Source organism: Eubalaena glacialis, chromosome 3, assembly GCF_028564815.1.
Source record: "Eubalaena glacialis isolate mEubGla1 chromosome 3, mEubGla1.1.hap2.+ XY, whole genome shotgun sequence".
NCBI lineage: Eukaryota > Metazoa > Chordata > Mammalia > Artiodactyla > Balaenidae > Eubalaena > Eubalaena glacialis.
The window spans coordinates 112,462,971-112,485,745 of NC_083718.1; the positions used below are offsets into that span (position 1 = coordinate 112,462,971).

The 22,775-nt window shown below is 32.9% G+C and overlaps 1 protein-coding gene across 2 annotated transcripts in view; it reads right to left on the reverse strand.

Annotated features, from left to right (window-relative positions):
• Positions 1–22,775, reverse strand: part of FNBP1L (formin binding protein 1 like) — a 127,390-nt gene that overhangs the window by 6,180 nt on the left and 98,435 nt on the right. For both annotated transcript variants that reach the window (XM_061183877.1, XM_061183876.1), the window contains exons 6-12: positions 20,856–20,960; positions 17,199–17,327; positions 15,263–15,409; positions 13,390–13,593; positions 4,453–4,562; positions 2,889–3,021; positions 1,529–1,623 (exon numbers count right to left, since the gene is read on the reverse strand). In XM_061183877.1, coding sequence (XP_061039860.1) covers positions 1,529–1,623; positions 2,889–3,021; positions 4,453–4,562; positions 13,390–13,593; positions 15,263–15,409; positions 17,199–17,327; positions 20,856–20,960 — 923 coding nt within the window. The remainder of the gene's footprint in view (positions 1–1,528; positions 1,624–2,888; positions 3,022–4,452; positions 4,563–13,389; positions 13,594–15,262; positions 15,410–17,198; positions 17,328–20,855; positions 20,961–22,775) is intronic.

Sequence of the window (22,775 nt, forward strand, 5' to 3'; positions counted from 1 at the left end):
GCAGGTAATCCAAAGGCATTTTTTCTGTAAATTTTTACTTCAAAAAGAGAAAAAATGTTGATTTTGCTAAAGAATCAAATGACTGAATAAGATTTTAATAATTTGCATGATGAGATTTAGCAGTACTTTCAGTATGCCTGGAAGCCAAGTTCTTAATAACACAAACCAGAGGGACTAGATTATTTTAATCTAGGTTTTACCTAATAACAAAAACCAGTGTATTTGTGACTATCTCTTGATATATTAAGGATATATACTCTTTCAAAAAGTGATAATGGAGAGGAAGAGAAGGAGAAATTAACATTTGTCAAGCACATACTAGCACAGGTATTTTACTAGTAGGTGCTTTATGCACGTTTTTTCAGCGGTCCCCAACCTTTTTGGCACCAGGGACCGGTTTCGTGGAAGACTATTTATCCAGGGACCAGGGCGGGGGTGGGGGAACGGGATGGTTCAGGCGGTAATGAGAGTGATGGGAAGCGGTAATGAGAGTGATGGGAAGCGGCAGATGATGCGTCACTCACCCGCCCACCCGCCGCTCACCTCCTGCTGTGCGCCACCCCTGCAGTTCGGGACTCCTACATTATTTCATTCATTACTAATAACCCTGTATGACAGGTATTTTAATCTTTATTTTATATTTTAGGAAACTGAGACTCAGGGAGCATTAAAAATGAACTGCTAAATGTGGAGGGGAGGGATAAATCAGGATCTTGGGATTAACATACACACACTACTATATATAAGACAGATAACCAACAAAGACGCACTATGTAGCACAGGAGACTCTACTCAATATTCTGTGATAACCTATATGAGAAAAGAATCTGAGAAAGAATGAATATATGTATATGTATAACTGAATCACTTTGCTGTACACCTGAAACACACTGTAAATCAACTATAATCCAATAAAATTTTTTTAAAAATGAATTTGCTCAAATTACAATGTAATTAGGTAGTAAACCAATATTTGATACTAGATCTCTCAAATTCTTCTCTAAGGTGAATCCAAATTTGTTGGATTTTATTATGAGGGGGAAAAAAAAACATTACCCAAAGGGAGAAAATGTCACAAGTGGTATGAAAACATGGAAATTTAGTAAAATGCCTTTTGGAAGCTCTGATCCAATTTAACAATATGAATTTTTTTCCTTCACAAAACTTTGTGTAATTTGACAGTTAAATTTTTCTTTGGCATAAGCTATCCAACTCCATCTAAACCTAAAGGCAATCTTCCCAGGCCTGGGGAGCCTATGCCTCTAGACTACAGCTCCCAGAATTTTCCAAGTTCCTACCTCTCTGTTTGTAGATGCATTACAAACTAGAACTGAGCAGCAATATGGAATTTCATACTTCACCTGTAGCTATTATAAAGAAACAGAAAATTACTTAGGTTCAAAGATTGAGTTATTAAAAGCCAAACTTGTTAAATTAGGAAAAAAGAGAATTGTATGAAGTTTAGGACAAAACAGTGAGAAAAGTCTGGGGGAAAAGGAGGAAATACAAATAAAATGCAAAAAATAACCTTTCTCGTCCCTGTGTTACAAGGTGATTTATGTCACTGCTATGTCTTCTGTCTCCTCTTCCACCTGTTTTGCCTTCAACTTCAGACAGCCAAGCCTTAGGGAAAAAACAAAACTGAGCTCAATAAATATATATATATTTTTTTTTAATTTATTTACTTTTTGTTTTATTTTCTATTTTTGGCTGTGTTGGGTCTTCATTGCTGCGCGTGGGCTTTCTCTAGTTGCAGCGAGTGGGGGCTACTCTTCGTTGCAGTGTGCGGGCTTCTCATTGCGGTGGCTTCTCTTGTTGCAGAGCACAGGCTCTAGGCGCGTGGGCTTCAGTACTTGTGGCTCACGGGCTCTAGAGCGCAGGCTCAGTAGTTGTGGCACATGGGCTTAGCTGCTCTGAGGCATGTGGGATCTTCCCGGACCAGGGCTCGAACCTGTGTCCCCCGCATTGGCAGGCGGATTCTTAACCACTGCGCCACCAAGGAAGCCCAATGTATATATTTTAAAGCTCATAAAATATTCTACATTTAAAATGTGCTTTGGGTCTTTGTAATTATGTAATTCTTAGATAAGGGAAACCTTTATTTCGTCAATGATCAACTTGATAGCTGATTAAAAAAATAGTACGTTTAGTTTTACATAAAGTTTTAAATAAGGAAAAAAACTTCAAAGAAGGATTAATTCTAAAGATTATGATACCTGAACTTCCCTGGTGGCGCAGTGGTTAAGAAGCTGCCTGCCAATGCAGGGGACACAGGTTCGATCCCTGGTCCAGGAAAAGCCCACATGCCGCAGAGCAACTAAGCCCGTGCACCACAACTACTGAGCCTGCGCTCTAGAGCCCATGAGCCACAACTATTGAGCCTGCGTGCCACAACTACTGAAGGCCATGTGCCCTAGAACCTGCACATCGCAACTACTGAGCCAACGGACTGCAACTACTGAAGCCTACGTGCTCTAGGGCCCGCATGCTGCAACTACTGAGCCCGCATGCTGCAACTACTGAGCCCGCATGCTGCAACTACTGAAGTCTGCGCCTACAGCCCATGCTCCGCAAAAAGAGAAGCCAATGCAATGAGAAGCCCGCGCACGGCAACAAAGAGTAGCCCCCAAGCACCGCAACTAGAGAAAGCCCTCTCGCAGCAATGAAGACCCAATTCAGCCAAAAGAAAAAGAAACAGAAAAAAAAAAAGAAAGATTATGATACCTTACTTTTAGATTATGGTACCTTACTTTTAGATCATAATGACACCTTACTTTTAGATCATAAACCCTAAAATATTTGAAGATAATTCTAGCAAAATCCAATCTATCATAATGAAGTTTATAAAAATGAACTTATCTTAGACAACTGCTAAATAACAAATCTACCTCATTCTTGTGGATTTCCATTCGCAGGCGGTCAATGTTATTCATGGTCTCTGCTAATTTAGGCTGCAAACTCCCTGGGTCCCCCATTTGTGGATTTTTCTCATATACATCTTTCATTTTGTTGAGTGCTTCTCTGAAAATGAGCAGGAAGACATAAAATTAAACATTTACTTCACATGTTCCCAGATAAAAGAGTTTCATTTGATTCTGGAGACTCACATGCAGCCTAATCTTAAAAGTCATATCTCTTTAACTTTAATCAAACATTACCTGATTAAAGATAATCTGCACGAAGCTGATCATGTATATAGTTAGTAGTTTATGGAGGCAGTCCTTTAAAACATTTAGAATTAAAAAAAAATGATTTCATTTCTCATTTCTTGCTTCCTAAATGAGATTGTATATATTTAATCAAGGACTGAAAGAATATTCCTCAATATTGTTAAAATCATCATGTCCTAAATCAAACTCATCATATTCTCATCCAGACACATTATTCCACCAGTGTTCCTTATCTTAGTTCACAGCATCATCATCCTCCCACTCATCTATACCATCTTTAACTTGCCCCTCTCCCTCTAAACTCAAGTCATTCATCCTCTTCACTTCTCTAATCATATCACTATAGATTATGCCTCAATTAGCTCTCCTTGGCTCTAACATCTGATATTACTAACACTCCTTAATACTCTTTTTTTCCTTGATTTCCTGGAGGTTACATTTTCTTTTCCCTTCCCTTCACCTCTGTCTCATTATTTCCCTCACTGGTTCCTTCTCTTCTGTTTATCCTTTAAATGTGTTACATAAAATGACAAGGTTTCTTCTCATCTCATCCTACAGTTCTCCTTTTTAAGGGTGATCTCTTAATGCTTTGTTTTTTCCAGTTTTATTGAGACAAAATTGACTATTTTAATATCACCTATCTTCAGATCATTCTCAAATATGAATCTCTTCAATCACTCATGTCAGAGTTTAAGCTCCAATGTTATCTTCAGTGTAATAGCAGATAGTAAGTTACCAATCCACTGTAATAACCCTTTATTCATCATATATAAATCTCTATATTCATTAAAACAAAATTGAACTAAAAGAAACTTTTTATAAAATTGAAAAAAAATTAAAGCTACGAATGAATCTGAAGCTGTAAGTAATCACTGTTTTCCAACATTCTTGCTGCAAACAAAATAATTATAGCCTCAGATTTCTATTGAGCTCAATTTATATACTAAAGCAAAATAAAAATTTATCAAAATATAAGAGGTAGTTAGTGTTGGTGAAACTACCCTTGATAATCATCAAACTATTTTGAAAATTTATGGAAGGCATAAATATATACTATTAGCATCCAATAAGTAATCTGCAACCTAAGAAACTCTCTAACATTTCATTTTAAAAATATGACAGAGCACAATTTTCCAAAGTTTAGGACTGTATTTTTCCCTCAAAAGATATTTCAATTAGGATGTATAATTTTTAAGCCTTTTATACATCACATTTAAACATATCATTCAAAGTAGACTCTGAAAGGAATAATGATGGCAGACAGAACTTAATGGGAAAATACTTTTGGTCTGATTCTTTTTGAAGTTCTCTGTTAAGTTCATCGATGCGCTGCTGTAGTTTCTTACGTCTCTGTTCTGGTGGCAGATGACTGAAATCTTCTAGTGCTGGGCCCTGAAAAGAGAATCTAAATCATTATAAAAGATATTTTCATTAAATTTTATTTCTAAAATATACTCACTATAAAGTAAGAATATATATCAATTTTAAGTTTAATTTCAAATTAGCCCCGAACACCTCCTTTTAAGAAAAAGAAATCTACATAGATATGTATGTGTATGTTAATTAAAACAATCGTATTGAAGAAAGAGCTCAGATGCCAGTCACTTTTAAAAAAATCATGAAATAGAATAGGTAAAAATATCAGCAGATACAGATAATTGGTAATTACCAGTATAACATTATATTCAGGTCTCGGCAGAGTTAAAATAAATACAGATGAACCTTCTTACAGCAACAACAACGAAATGGAAACACGTAACATTTCTCACCTATACAAAGTATTTTTTATATAACATACTGCACCACATTCCCAAATCAAATCTATTGCCGTGATACTCGGGATGTTACAAATGTTCAGACTGAAAATATGAAGTTCATATAACTGAGTTAAACAACTTACCTCATAAAGGCAATATAACTAATGAAAAATATTTTAATATTACACAGTCTTTGAATGATTATATTTATTAAACCATTCATTAGAACCGAAACATACTTGATCATTAAAAAATAAAAGGTAGAACTATCCACCAAGTGAAATGTAAGTAGAAATTACATTCCAATAAGGAATTTATTTTCAGTTATCCTTTGTACAACCAAATAGCATACCTCAGTTGTTCTTGAAATAAAGATATAATCCAAAGAAAGATAAAATCATTATTTAGGAAGGATGCTTAATGTCTGAAAATTTTTTAATGTTTTGATATTCAAGAAACTATATCATTTAAGAAACAGTTCTAGTATTTAGATGTAACTTCTGATTCAAATGATGTCTTTCTCCTCTTAAATGTTAATCATGTCATTGTTACCGTAGTTATCTTATTAGAGATTATACAACCAGACTAATGTTAGCAACTATTGATTCCATTTAACATGAGCCCATATTTATGTAAGATTTTACATACTCAAAAATTGTTGACAACTATTATTCTTCATTTTTCTCTTTAAAATGGGGATTTTAAGAATATGCAATTCAATTTTTTAAGTGTTGCTGAAGTGAGCTCCCACAACAAATGCATCCTTGCTCCTTGAACCACTGACTCCTATAACACATCTAAATAGCTTTATTTCACCATCTGTAAGAGTGCTTCCCTTGCTTTTAAAAAAGATAAAACTCACTTTTCAGATAAGCCATGATCAAATGTAACATTTAATTCATATGAAAATTTTTTGCAAATGGCCTGAACATTATGGAGATTCAACAAGCCTGTCTTAAAAAAAAAAGGAGGACATCTTTTCTAAGTGGCTTTTGTTTTTTAATCTACCAGTCACCAGAAATAAAAATCTGTCAATCACCCAAATCTGACCTAAATAAACAAATGGCAAAATTTCCTACAAGGTGCTTTCAAATTTAGTGGTCAATTATCAATGTAAGTTGTCAGTACAACTTTGGGGTACAGGTATATAATAGTTTGAAAACTATTATATTGTGCCAAAAGTAAAACTTTCTAATTTATATTTTTAAATTTAATGAAATGAATAAACACATTTCAATATTTTTTTTTGATAGTATTGTAATAAACTCACAATTACCTACAAGTAAATCCTCCAGATTTCCACTTATCCTTAATCGAACTTGTTCTCAAATTTATTAACAGCAGATAGCTAGGCACTTGCATTTTTAATATCCCATTTTGACATTATAACATATTCCTTTATAGAATATGAGAACTAAACTCACTCTATTTCCTATTGCTGTAAAGAAGACTCTGAGACATTTAAAAACCTCTCCTACTACATGGGAATTCATAAAAGGCCAAACTGAAATAGTCTGAAAAAGACTCATTTGTTTTCCAAAAAATGAGAAACTACATAAGCACCCAATAATTTTTACATTAGGTCTTCACAATGCAGTTCCATTAATTTGTTTGAAACATATGTATAAAGGAACATCACACACATGCGCAAGCACACATGTGCACACACACACGATATTTAAGTCATTTGTGCTTTTATTCCCATTCATTAGTAGACAAGAAGAAAGCACTGACTCTAATGAAACTAGCAAGAAATCTTTCTTTCTTGCATTTTGGAAAATCTAATGATTCTTGTGATAAACTACAAAACAAACTTATATGATCTTTTTAAAGAGTGTTAAGAAAAATCATTTTTGTTTAATTTTTCTTTTGTAAAAACATAAACTTTTGTTCTACCATGTAACTTTTAAAATGATGTTTAACTATAATTTCATTCTCTGTTACATGACAAAGACTCCACCCAATAACATTTAAGAACTTAATGAGTTACAGTTAACCACATTATTATTAAATTTTATGACATCAGAGGTACTGGCATGTGTTGGACTATGGATTAAATTATAAAAAGAAAAGACATACAAGGTAACATGTGGGGATGTACGTTACCACTTTGTTTTGAATTAAACAAAACAATGTTTTGTGATTATTTAATGTTGGCACAGTATATAGATCAGCACATAAGGCTTACCATCTTCACCGACCACTGAATAGTTCAATGGAAAACAGAAAGAAATGGTATATTATTCACATGAAACCATAATACAGAAGATGCAATAACTTATACTTTTTTTTACAATATTAAAATAAATCATGTACATTCCACAATCCAAACAATTATGCCAGAAAAACAATTTTAACCACACTTTTGGGAAAGTAAATTACTTGCAAAAAAATATATACACTGATGATAATGGGCAGATATTTTCCAAGTGCAACTGAAACTCAAAAGTAAATAGTAATCATTCCATCAGTAAACACGTATTTTCTTCTTTAAAAAACAATTTTTACATAAGTGGATTTCACTTACATAGCTCTTTACTCTCAAAATACTAATATTTGAAAAGGTGAATATAAAAGATTTAATATTAGCCATTTTAAAGAAATATTATATGTAGTATTAAAGAATGGAATACTTTTCCCAATGCATTAAACAAAACACCATTATCTGAATTATTATACTTCAAAATACTGTTTTGAATTTAAATATACAATGGGTCAGTAAGGGTAACATTTCTACTTTAGTTTTAAGGTGCTATTTTTAATGTACGGACACATTAAAAAACACACTATTATCAAAATAATGAGTCACCCAGCTTCAAGTTTCCCATACATATTTGCTAATGGACACAAACATATGGGTTGAATTTTGCTTTGAAGATATAGCTTCCATTTTTCAGTTTTCATTCTGAAATCCATGTGCTCAAAAAGCAACACTAAAAATACATAACTTCAATTTTTAGAAAACTGGTTAAAATTTATTCTTTCTGAAAATGTGAAATGACATAGCACAGAGTCCTCTCATATTGTGAATATATATATGCGTATTTATATATCACCCACGTTCTATGAGTTACCAGGATTCTGCAACTGGCACTGCATTTGTCTGCCATCCACACTAAACACACGTGTATACATGCACATGCGTGCGCACAAACACACTCACACACACATTGTGACCCATAATACTCAGTAGAGCTTTGCAAAGTTCATCTTCATATCCATTTCATTTGTTTAGCGGCCTCTAAAATTTTTACTTGTCCCTATTTTCTAAGTCATGATGTTTTAGAGAATATGGAGGATGTCAGGTAGAATTTCACATAAAAAATATAGATTTTAACAAATAGCTGACAAAAATATCTACCCTTTATCTCTGATGAACTGGCCATATATATTAATGGTTACGATGATAAGAAAAGATGACATACGCTATCCATTATCTTTCCAAATTAAGCTTAACATTCTTTAGACTGTCAGTAGTTTCAGGGAACAAAAACCACAACTTATTTTGCTATGACAAAATTCCTGGTAAGAAGATTAGAAGGTTTAAATTTTAAAAAGATATTTATGGTCTTCTATAAATATTATTAAAACAAAATCATATAGATGATAAGAAACAAAATAGGTAAAGCATTTGAATTTATCTTTTATGATAATCTCCACCAGCTAAATTTCTAAGTAATACAAATTATTTTTTCAGTTTCTATATTAATAGTTTTAGAGAAAACAATAATATAATTATAACTGAAATATCAAATGCTTCAGTTTTTAGCTAACCTAGTTTTACTATCAATTAGAAAATAAATTCATAGTTCATTAACCTTAGATTTGGGGACATTAAAAACTCAAGTTCTTTGTAAAATATTAGAAATAAACTTTGTCTTTTTTTTAAGCAATTCACGTTCAATAGAGAAATGCTATATTCTCATATGCAATTTTCATATCCCTATAACTAGAAAATTTCACATACCCACTATATCTTAATAAATACATAAGGGACCTAAAAAGGAAATCAGTCAGGCAATTCAAATTATTATGTGTATTTAATTTAAAGATAGGAAAATCCTGAGAACTGTATTCTGGATAAATAAAAGCTTACAAAAATGACTCTAGAAGTCTATAAGATCATGAATAATTTAAACAGAAAACATGGACTTGATACTGCTAGATAAATATACTTCTTAAAAAAAAAAAAAAAGGAGTACCCAGTAAGCTCCCATGAAGTAGTTATAGAGTAAAAATTATTCATTTTTATATTAAGTAGTTAAGTTTGGGTGTGCACCAAATATCTATTTAAGGTTAGATCTTGATGTCACAGAAGGAAATTATAAACCCTCGTCCCTCAGAGAAAGTCTACCAGTACCACCATCAAATTCAAAAACACTGGTCCAATATAACATTTCTCATATCCTTAAAGAAACTGCAAACTGTATACAACAGGTTTTCTTAAGAATGAAAGAAAAAGAAATTATAAATTTTTAGAAAAGCCAAAAGCAGGTACTTAGGAAAAATGATGTAACAAATATAAGTCAAAACAAGAGCTTCTGCTTTGAATGGTACAACTCATCAGCTTTATGAAACCTTAAGACTTTGTAAGTTTAATGGACTTACATGGAAATCCATGTAAAAACACATAAACTGGCTTCTTAAAGCTTATCTTCTTTTTCTACACTGAGAAAATTCTTAAGTGGAAGAAAACATAATTTCGAAATAGTATCTAGTAAACTACCAAATACCAATCAAAATAGAAAGAAACTTCTCAATGCCAAGGTAATAAACTTTACTTCCTGCTCTATTCGCCAATCTCTAGTTGGTTTGTCTGTCATATTTTCCATCGTGCATACTGCTTTTTTCTTTGGCATGATAACTAATAATAAAAGTGGGACCATTTTGGCCTTCTGGAACTAGCCCCCCACTCCCCCCGCCAAATGTACTAATATTTTAAATTAAAGCAATATGTGGAAATACGATAATGACCCCGCAGATACTTTTAAGTTCTACGGTTATATAATTCTACCTATAGATTTATTCAATAACAATGAAGATGGCACATATTTAAGCTTCTCTCTCCAGGGCTCACAGTTCTAACTGCCTAAACTTTTTTCAAAGAATTATATTTACTTCATATCCCTATGACTATACTGTGTAGGGTACTGTAACTGGGCCTGGTAGACTTGATATGTAGGACACATACGTGATTACAAAAATATGGCTACTAGAAATTACTATTTGTAATTTCTCATGATTTATGCAAAAGCATAATATTTAACGAAGTCTAAGTCATCAAAGAGAAGAAAGATGGGAATTAATTCTACTCTCATAGTTCAGGCAATAGAAATCCCAAGTATGATTTCTTAAAGTCTTTTAAACAAGTGATAAGAGCTTTGAAAAGTGATAACAGGCACCTATGGTGCTTGTAGGTATAATACAGACTCATTCACAGGGACTTTTCAAAATGTCATGAAATTAACCTATAATATCATTCACATACAGAATTAGGAAAGGTAGACGCAAAGAAGTTCATGTCATTATAGGAAAAAAGGAAGTCCCAAAAAGAACATAATACACTAGGATATTTCTGTTGCGTTACTGATACCAATTGTTTGTCATACTGTTTCAATGGAAATGTAAATAATAATGTAATCTTGCCCTAAATTAACATATCTTGTCCACATGTGGCCAGAAGAGAAACCCAACTAAAGCAATTTGAAGATAGAAAGGGCTACAAACAGTGAGAAACACACAGGCTAGACAGAGAAGGAAAAAGAAGAAAGAAATGAAAGGGAGAGAAGGAACAAAGGGAGAGAGGAAGGGAGGAGAAGCAGGAAAAGGGAAGGAAGAGTGAGTCCAAGAGTGAGTGTATTGCTGTTAATGATTAGAGTTCTTATGACACTAATAGACTCTGAGTTCTCATCGGTGGGTTATCACACCTATGTTTTTTATATGTCCAAACAAATGCTCATACAAATCTCATTAATGTATCTAAATTATGAGCTATGAATATTACAAACACGGCCTTAAAATCAGATCATAAAAGAAATTAGCCTAACATAATGAAGTAACACTAATTTATCAGTAGTATAACAGTTGTCGCTAAGAAACAGTTTAATATTTGCTTTTTACTATTCTAAAACTTTTCATTTGCAGAGTATCTTTAGTTTTAAGTAAATGCCAAAGGCTAGCCTATTGAAAAAGAAAAGGAAATATTTGGTAAAAAATACTTCCTGTAACAATTACTCAATACAAATTCCATATAACCATTATTCAATAATATCTAGTATTTTTACAGGCTTTACAACTTACAAAGTACTTTCTGATATATTATCTTAATTGATCTACAATCTTGATATTTAACATGCCTATCTTTGATTTTTTATTTAACTATTGGAAATTGTGTTTTATGCTTCTGAAAGTAGGGCAATTAAAATTAAAATAGAACTTGATTTTTTTGGCCAACAAAACTTTATAAATTCGCAGAGGTCATCATTAGTGACAAATTATTACATGAGTAACTCCAGTGACAAATTACTGAAAGTCTTAAAAATGTAAATACATTACAAGACAATGGCGGACATATGACTTCACATAAACAACAACAACAAAAAAAATAGCTAATATGATTGTACCCAGCACCCTCTTTATAATACCATTCTTTTATGGGTGAGCATTTCAAATGTTATAAAGAGGAGTTGTTTTTAACTTGAGGGCAGCTATACTTAATTCTGTCGTGTTTTAAACTACATATATATAGGAGAGAGCCTTATAATGAGGGTGGAGAGTATTAAAAGCCACACTACACACACAATAGGCCATCATGCATTTTAACCCATTATTAAACTTACCCCTCTTTTGAGACTTCTGAAAGAAGGAATTCTGGGCTTCCCTGTTTTTATTTCATTCATACAATAATGCACGGGCTCAATGGAGAATGTGAGAAACTGGGACCCATTAGGAGTACTGGATGTGAATAAACTAGTAGGGGTTAAGGGTGGGGACTGTGGCTAATATGGAAATAAAGAAAGGAATCAATAAGCCAAATGTGCATAGCTTTTTTTCCTAAATGAAAATTCTATTTTTGGCAACATACTTTTTACAAAATATATCTCAAATAAAGTTTTCTATAAAAATATTATAAGAAAGTTAACATAGCTTTGCCAAAACTGTCATTTTAAAAAGTCAAATTTACTTTTAAAAATGTACCACTTCATCACTTTTTTACAAGCTGACAGACTGAAAATATAGAGTATACAAATTATAAGGTTAGAGAGAGCAATATGACCTAGACAAAAAAATTCTCTTCTGATTTCTAGAATATTAGCACCACCTAGTTAGTTATACTTAACCTATAATACTTGTCAGAGATAAAGGCAGCAGCTACAGTTAGAGTTATCTAAATAGTCAATGTCTATTAAAATAAAATATTAAAATTGTAACTGATTATCATAAATAGGCAAAATAATTTCATTACGTTGTGGCTTTCCTCTCAAAACTGTTTCTATTTCATCCCTGTTGCACCTCTTTTTTTAAAAAAAATTCAGTATTCCTTGTTTTTCTAAGCTCTCCTAGCTACTCTTATCTGACTTTAAAAAAAGTCTCACCTCTCAACTTCTCAATGGGACAACATTATGAAAAGCATGAATAAAGCTTGAGTTAATTATAATTGTGCTTTTAAAGATATTTACAGGTATATTATAATGAGTTAAATTTTATCTACATTCCTATGTCAAGATCAGAAAAATGAATTAAAATAATCATGTATACTTTAATAAATACAGAACATCAGATTAAAAGTACATATCTATTCTCCTACTGATTATGACACTTTGTAGTCATTAAATTGATAAGAAGATTAAGCACGCATCTATTCCATTTGCTCACCTGCTGAGCTAAATTTATCTATCTAAAATAAACAGCACATCAAAAGATGGGTTTCAACAGGAGGTTAAGAGAGATTCTCTTAGTAAACTAGAGATTTTTTTAAACTTCATATAACACACGCATTGAGCCCTTCCCATTAAATATTCACACAGATGATAAAAATAACCTTATTAGTATGATCTATAAAACCTAATCTGACATTTTATTATTGCTGTGGCCAATTGTTCATTCCAACTGAGAACTGCAATTTTTGTGATCTTAGAGTCAGATCATAATGATTCTGAAAAAATTTGAACTGAAACTACATACAAATGAAATTTCAAAAGCATATAATTTAAGAGATGTTAACAACTTATTTAATATTTTTACTCATTTTTATATGGCAGTCAAATGTTAAATCCAGAAATAATTTTTACTATTAAGGTACAAAATTCTATGTTTCTACTAAGTGAAAAGTTAATTGAATCATTCAAATCAAAATATTTATTATCTATTAATAGTAAACCATTAACCATTCAATACCTACATCATTTTAAATGACAAACTAAAACAAAATTATTAGCATAGAGGAATTTTATGACTTTTACCTTTGGCTTCTTTCCAAAGAGCCACAACTTGCCCTTGGCCTTTCCTACTGTGGTTTTGGCATCCACCTTCCCACTTTCCTGTTTGGATGCACTGATAGTCCCATCAGAAATGGTTCTATAAATATGCTGACTGTAATCTTCAAATGGAAAGTCTCCTGGAGGTTCAAATCCGGACTTAAAGGAGTCTACTACCATCTGAGAGTCCTATACACAAGAAACATGTTTTTTTTAAACCATTTTATTTGCTTATGATACCATATTAGCTTTCAAAAACCTTAATCAGTGTTAGAAAACAACAAATAAAAATTTAAAGAAATAATTCTACAATACTTATTAAAGGTTTAAAGTGAATAATTTCTTCCTGTGAATATGTAATAAACCATAAATATTTTAATTCCTATAGAAAAATAATTTACAAACAAATTACTACTTTATTAATTTGTAATATTCATGGATGTTTTCACTCCATGGTTATTCTCAAGTAGAAATTCTAAGTTTTAAAGGAAAAGGGTTTTCTGTTTTACAGGATGTCTCCAAAGAAGGTGACCTATGGAACAGAGGAAAGGGCATCTAATTGTAAAAGAGGGTAAGAGACAAGTAGAAAGGCTTTCATTCACGCAACAGGGGAAAGGATAAATAAAATGTATTAAAGACATACGAGGGAATGTTAACAGAGGAATGAAAAAAGATCTCACAAACAATACTGAGTGCAAAAAATAACTCTGAAATAAAGTTTAGCACCATTTACCCAAAACTTTAAAACTCACGTTAAGTATTATATATTGATTTTGGACATACATACCTCTATCTGAATGTTCTACTGACACCTTAAACTCATTATTTGCAAACAGAATACTTTATCTCTACAAACTCCTCCCCCACCCCTACCCTAACCACCTCTCCTCTTTTATTCCCTATTTCTGTTGGTAGTACATTTTGCCTACCATTTAGTCAAAAGTCATCCTTAGGTCATACCTTTTTTTTTTTTTGTCACTAATGCCACCCCCACCAATCATCTGCTTAAGGGTAAGAAGAGGGAGAGAGGAGGAGGACCTAACTATATTTGTAACCTTGGATGCAGCTATACCAAAATATAAATGTATGTTTGAATTCCCAAAGAACCCCAAAATCTTCTTTCCTTTTTAAAATTTAAGTCAGAATTCTGTTACAAGAAAGACCTTCACTCATATAAAACCAACTTGCCGTGAAGACTAAAATACGTAGTACATATTTGGCACTCCCCAAACACTGGTTCTCTTCTCTTCCTTTTCCCTCATATCCTCTTTTTCTGTTAACCTTAGCTTCTCAGTCACTAAATCAACATTTACTGAAAAATGACCAGGTACAAGACCTTTTCTAGACCTTAATCAAGATATAATGTGATTAGATTTATTTCTTCAAGAGGAGCAGGGCTTCTTGAAGGCAGTACCTTCTACTCATAATGCCCTCCTTCTTTTCTCATGAGCCATCATTCCATACACTACTCAGGCTTCAAAATGCAGCTCAAGTGCCAACTCCTGTGGTTACAAGCAACTCTTACAACTCTAGATCTGACCATTTCCTTCTTTAAACTTTCACTAGACTAACAGTATCATACAGTTTGTAACATACAGTTCATAGGTTAGTTATACTCTTGGAGTAGAACTGAAAAATTAGTGGGGAAAGGAAAGAGAAGCATTAGAACTCTTTCCTTTTAAACAATTAGAATTTTAGTGTTTAGAATGATCCTTACAGCCCAAAGGAGTCTGGCAATAAGTTACTTCTACAGAATATAACTTAAAATCAGCTAACCATCAATTACTTCCCCCCTTTCCCAATTCATTTCACTAACTTAAACCAAATATATTATTCAAATTAATTATAAAACACTTACTCTTCTTTCGTCAACTGATTTTGCTGCAAGAATCATTCCTTCCAAACACTTTGAAATGATAGGAATAACTTTGCGTTCTGAGTCTGCAAATCCTCTGTAACACTCACTGAGTTTAACAGTCCTTCGTTCATCCATTTCTTGTAGTTGCTAATAATTAGGAATTTTAAAAAAAAAGGAAAACTGAATTTTCTTTTCATTCTGAAGCAGCCCCCTTCCAAAAAAAAAAAACCCACAAAGATTCTACCCTAACATTTACACTGTTGTAAATACCTTTTAACAAGTGCTACAGACTTAAAGTACTTAAAACTTGAGGCCTGTGAAGTAGCAAAAAAAAAAAAAACAACAAGGCTTTTAGTATATCCTAAAACCAGGTGACAACAGTTTTCAAGCCTTCTAAGGGACCCCCTACAGGCTACCAGATCTCTGCCTCATACAACCTCCACCTTTCATTCTTCAGTCAGAGCAGTTATTGTTGTTTATGCTTCTAGGAAAAGTTTCATTTTAACACAGAATTTTGACATTTTTTTTCCTTTTTAAGCAACTGGCATAAAATACATACAAGTGTAAGCATTCTAAACCCTTAAGTTAGTTCAGAACATTTTGGTAAGATCTGAATGGACCAAGAATCCACAGTTGACCGCATACCAATGGGTACCCAAACCTACCACATTCTACAGCTCAAAGTGACTATCGAAAGGTTGGAGACACAAGAGGAAAAACAAGAAGCCACAAGGTCAAAGTGATACATGTATGGAATCCCTACAATTCAAAAATTCATTGGCACACGCCACTAAGAATTATGCCAGGACACAATTATGCCAAATAACTTAAAGGCATTTTTTGACACTTCTTATTTGTCAACAGTGACCTTTCTTTCTCGTAGGAAGCAACTACGCTGCTCAAGTCCCCTAGCTCCCAAAGCCTTCATACTACTTTTTTCCTCTTTACTTCCCAAAGCCTGGGAATTTATTTTGAGACCTGCATTTTCACAAAAGAACTGCGCCCAGCATCACAAAGTGGCAAGACTGCTCCATAGCAAAGTACAAACAAAAGGATCAAGCCCCAAAACACAGAAAAGCAGTGGATCTCCAAGTTAAGGTCTCCCCAGAATACGAAGGCATAGCTAGTAAGTTTAGAAAAGCACCACAGAGTGAGGACAGGCTGACAGACGCTCTGGATTAAATGACTGAAATCTGATACCCTCTCTAGTCCACCACCTCTCACTATGCTTCCTTTGTACTTCTAACTTGCCTCCAAGAAAAAAAAGGTGTATTTGGACTGACACTCTTTTCACAGAAGCTCTGCTCTCCCAGGTACTACTGTTTTCAACACTGTTTTACTAAATCCCTTTTCTCTAATTTCTCTTCTTTCTAGAATAGGCGGTATCATAATTTAACCTCCGGTGTCTTCACCTGAGGGCCGTTTGGCAATTAGTATCATCAAATGATGATGGATGGGATTTATAAGCCTGAATTACATTTATGATCTGGCAGCTAGGAAGATAAGCAGGCAAAAACCAGTCTAGCAAATGCATTTCTTAAGATTTATTTCTGCCATCTGGACTAATGCCAATGATTCTGTTATAGTGTCAAAAAGCTACATCCAAATTCTAAGTGAGCAGACTACAATACACAATTCCAATGAATTCTCCCATCTCATAATACTTAATAATGTAGTATTAAAATTTATCTAGAAAATGTCATTGTTTTAGTGAACTGTTTAATATACTACTAATAAATCTGTAGAAAAATCTGTGATTTCAAAGTCAGAAAAAATCTACTTTTCACATCTATAATCATAAATTTCTTATCACCAATCTTGATGACTAGTGAATCTAGAAACATTCTGATTGATGCCTGAAATTTTAAAGTTTTACATTTAAAGACTAGCTCTTCCGTATCTAAAGTTAGGTTAATTTCACATCTCTAAATTTTACCTTGTAAATCTGAGGAATCACTACGTAGAAATGTTTGTGCTGTTCTCCATTGAAGTTTTGTAATTGTGCAGCATATTCATTCTTATTTTCGTCAGCCATATGTGTACGTAGATTCAACTGCTGTTTAGCCTAGAGGCAATTTGGTCCAAATCATCACCAACGACAAGACGAGCAACAAAATCACAGCTAATTCACTTTTCTAGAAGTTATACTAAAACGAGACTTTTTCTAACTACTGATATCATTTAAAAGTAGAGGCTTACAGATCTTATGGCCAGTCTCTCTGTTGCAATATTCCCTTTCTCTTACTGCAATAATAAATCCTCTCCCTTACAATAATCCATTAAAATAAAGTTTCTCCTTAACAAATTCAGATTTTTTAAATTAAATAAATGACAACATTATGGTTTGAAATAGTAAGCTTTTAATCAGAAGAGAAAAAAAGCATCAGGAATAATTTAGACAGTTACAAAGTTAGCAGTAAAACATTTCTTTAAACATAATCCAGTTATATACAACTCAGAACCACAGTGAAACCAAATAATAGTAAAAATGGGATTTGGGGATAATGTAATGCTTAACAATAATTTCTACCTCTATACAAATCCACAGGTACTTTAAGGAATGCTTATTTAGAATATAGTTCTGTTCATCTCAAGGAAGGTGTTATAGAAATGCTTTTTGAATGAGAACATTAGTACCATCTACTGATACATTGGTGAGAACATCAGAATACAAACAGCACAAATCTAGATTTATTGGAGGGGAATCTAAACAATTTTCTCAATTGTTATAAAGTAATAGAAAAAAACAAAATAAGAATTGAAAATTTTTCAGTGTTCCAAGCTATAAATCATGTTAGATGAGAGTGCTTTGAAAATTATATCAATAAAAGCACATTGTGAATACACTTCATTATTCTAATTCTAGAATGTTTTTACAATTGTAATCCCTAACCTTCTAATAGTAGGTCTACAAGTTAGTTCTTCTGAACTCAGAAACAAACTGATCTACAGAAATACATGGTAGTCAAGATCTCAGATAAGTCCACAAAAATCCATTTAATCCACAGTGTACTTGAAAATTAAAATAAATAAGTACTATGAAAACTAAACGCCATGGCCCAAAATATTTCTACAGAAAAATACACTTCAAGTTCTAACCTGGGATCGTAAGTACACATTCATTCACTCCTTTCCCTTTTCTCCCTCCTCTCACAAACTATGATGGAATAAAAGGATTCCAAAATATCCCCTACCCACGATGGTTCTTTCAGGGGAAGCTCCTCATGTTCCAAGTCACTGGCTGTGATTCCCAAGGCCTGGGAGAAAGGCTCCAGCAGGTTATGTAAGAGAATAAGGCTAGAAGCTAAAACAATTGACACCTTCCCTGGCATACTCTGGGCTTCACATCTACTGCCTTTCCTTTCTTTCTTTCTTTTTCTTTTTATATTTCATTAAATTTTTTAAAATTTTAATTGTGGCAAAATATACAATACACATAACATAAAATTTACCATCTTAATCATTTTTAAGTGTACAGTTTGATAGTGTTATGTATATTCACGGTTTTGTGCAACTGACTTCCTTTTCTTTAGGAAGATACAGTAATCGGCCTGCTCCCTCTTCACCTGTTTTTTTATGCTTTTTTTTAAACTTTCATAAGTAGTTACTTGAAACTATGTTCCCTTCCCTTCCTGGTCACTTAAAACAGAATTCCTCTACTCTCTGGTATCTAAAGTAAAACCTCAAAGTTTTCCTAATTCTCTAATAATTAAAGGGGTTGCAAACAAATAAGAATAAAAAAGGAAGATATAAACATTAAAATTCTGAACTAGTTAGGTGAAACTAACTAGTAGACATGTTACATTTAGATTTCAAGATGTCTGACCTGTCTCTAAAGATATCTTCATAGACAAAATGAGTAAGTTAAAAATGAGAGTCCAGTTAAGGAGTTCGCCTAACTTGCCTAGTACATAAACTATGTATTCAATTGATGTTTGATAATAAGTCAAAGGAGTTCTTAAGGAGTCAATGTCAACCAGCAAGGAAGTTTCCCATATATAAAATGGTGATGTTTGCAAGTGTTGTGGTCCACATTTTTATCAAGTAATGATAACACATTATGTGTATGACATGATGCCTGGAAGGAAATTAATATAGTGGATGATCAAAATCAGGATCCAAAAATCTTAACAGCAGGATCGAACCTAATAATTGATACAGATGTAGCATATACATTTAAAAGACCAACAGTACACGTTCTGTCTGAGACACATATTCTTATACCATACCATATGTGAAAAGACATGGGGATTTCAGTTAACCATAAACTCAATGAGAGTCAAGCCAAACAATGTGGTTGCCCAAAAAGCTGATATACATTTAGGGTATAATTAACATAAATTTAGTGTTCAAAACAAAGGAGGTAATCAAACTCAGAACTGATCAGACTGAACTATACCCAATTTGAGGTAACAAAGAATATTGGTTAATTAAATGGTATCCAAAGGAAAGTAGTAACTTGAAGATATCTGAAAAGTAACTTGAAGATATTTCATATGTGCAATAGTTGAAGAAACACAATAGTTCATCTAGGGGTAGAGAATCTGCTACAAATATCTAAAAACCTATTTTGAGAAAAATATAGATTTGTTATTTTTCTAGTACCTCAAAGAAACTAAAGCTGAACAGGGAGACAAGTGGGGTCAATATAAGGAAATGGTAATTTTTTTTAAAAAAATGAACAGACTATTTTAAGACTCTATATTCCCAATAACAGGGAACTTACTATCATAAGAAATATGTTATTAAAAATAGGGTAGACAAGATAAACGCCATCATAAGTTATACTAGAAGAACTTTAAGGTAACTGTAACCTGAAATGTATATGATTTTGGGGTTTTTTAAAAACTGGTAAAGAAAATGGAAGGTAGAAAATAAATTATTCCTTTCTTCTTGCTTTTTCTTGCTCTGATGCTATAGGAAATTACAAAATTCTAAGGAGAAAATATACTAATGTTGGGCCTTTGTATATAGAAAAACATGGAGTGAGGTTCATCTATTTTTCAAAATCCCAACATTTCAGCACTATCACTGTGTCAAATGTCCTAAGATAAAGAGCATACAGCAGGGGAGAAGGAGAAGCTAAGCAGCAACAGATACAGGGCTGATCCTACCAACAGTAATGTTACAGAACATCTGGCCCAGAATCAGTCAGTGAATGACAAGAGAGAATTCAGTTTTCCAAAATGAATGACTGAATTAATCAAATAATAAACAAATAGTTGATATCACATTTCTGACAGTTTTATCATGTTTTCCCTTCTGTATAATTGGGAAGCACACTATCCAACCTCTATTTGCATACCCCATCAACATACCTTAGACTTTCTTATTTTTAAATAGGATAGAAGCTCATTCCTAATAGCAACTATGTCTTTCCTATACACTCAGAATGCAGTTGACATTAATATATTAATTTTATTCTAATTACTTTCTCAGACCAATATGTGTAAAGTATGCAAATATTTGTGTATCTTAGATTTAGATGTAGTGTATCTCTTGAGGAAACTAATACCAACACAAATATTGTAACTACTCTCCATATGCAAGTAATAATATTTTGATATTAAAGTCAGTTTAGATTATTTCTTACCTTTTCAACATCTGCCTTGGTTGCATTAGTATCATTATCCAATCTTTCGTAACTCTGTTGTGCCTTCTCTGCCTCTCTACATTCTCTTTCAAATTTCTTTTTACTCTGTTAAAAAAAATTAAAATGCTGAAAAATAAAATTAGATTTATCTCATTTAGAAGTTAACAAATAATACTAAAATTTATATGGAATCATAAAAGACCCAGAATTGCCAAAGCAATCCTGAGGAAAAAGAACAAAGCTGGAGGCATAACCCTTCTAGATGTCAGACAGTTTGTTTGGTGTTTTTTGTTTGGTTTTTATATGTTTGGTTGATTGGTTTTGGTGTTTGCTTGTTTTCTTTTCTTTTTTTTTTTTTTTGATGGAATCCCAATGTAGCTTAGAATGTGGAAACATCCCTCCAAAGTGGTTTTGTGTTGTTTCTTCCAAGTGTCCCAGGAATACCATCTGCCCAGAATGGCCTCTAAAATTTTTTAAATTTAATTCAAATTACTATGACTTTGCAAAACCTATTCACAACTGAGCATGTGATATATTTACTTTCCTATTTTTTTATCCTGAAGTTAATGTCTTTTTCTTAAAAATTTGCTTTAGTTTTCAATGTACTTTTCTCTAATTCAACCCTAGTGTCCCCAGTTCTTTACATCTCTCCTCAGTTAATTCAAACATATGCAGAATTCTATCAATTTTGTCTTCTTAATGAAATCAAGAACCCAGAGGTTTGTAACCTGTTAAAATTTGAACTGGTTACCAAACTAGGCCTACTGAATAACTGTTACCTTGGGATTTCCCTTCACCATTTCCTGGGGGATTCCTTTCAATTCTCCCTTAATTCGAATCTCCTATTTCCTAGTTCCACATCTGCCCCTTTCTTGGTTCATTTCTCTATTTTGCTAGAACACATTCAGCAGTAGCTTCCTAAAAGAAGCTTCCTAAAAGAGATAATTGTTTAAGTCTCATGACTGAAAATGCCTTTCCATCTATTTTAATTGATAAAATTTGGCCAGGTATGAAACTCTGAGTAGGAAATCTTCTTTCTTCAGAAATGTAAAAGTACTACTCCACTGTCTTCTGGCTTCCTGATCCCATTCTGATCCCTGATCCTTTGCATAAAATATGTTTATTTTGTTTTGTTTTTTCTCTCTGGAGGTTGGTAGGATCTTCTCTCTCTCCTAACTGTTCTGAAATTTCATGAAGATATGTCTTGCTGTGAATCCACTGTGCTGAGCACCTGGAAAATCCTTTCCATCTGGAAACTTATGTCTTTCTGTTCTGGGGAAATCTTCTTGAATTAATTTTGCGTATCCATTTTCTATGTTTTCTCTTTTTTAAGATGCTTATTATCTTGAAAATGAACCTACAGGATGAGTCCCTCTAATTCTCTTATATTTTCTCTCATATTTTCAATCTCTGTCATTTTGCTCTACTTTGAGAGATTTCTTCAATTTCATTCTTTCTAGCGAGCTTTTCATTTCTGCTACCATAAAGTTCTTTTTCGTTCTTTATACATTCCTTTCTTTAGAGTATCTTGTTCCTATTTCATGGATGTAATAACTTCTCTATTCCCTATGAAAATGTTAATAATAGTTCTGGGTTTTGCTTGTTTGTTTTTGCTTTTTAATTTCTATTTCCTTTCACAGTCACTGTTTCTTCAAAGTTGCTTTTTTTCCTGCATACTAGCTTTTCTGCATACTCTGGTGTTTACATTAGATGTTTTCTTTAAATGTCTGGGGATACCTGCCTATCTGCTCTTATTTTAAAAGCTAATTGGATTATGGCCTTTTCCTCTACAGTGATAAGGCCAGGCAGTTTCCTTGGAGAAACCATGGTGCCTGTATCTTTAAGTCTTTCCTCTCAAACTAATTAAATTCCACAGAGGAGACTCTTCCAATTTCTTGTCTGGAAAATATATGCCTTGCT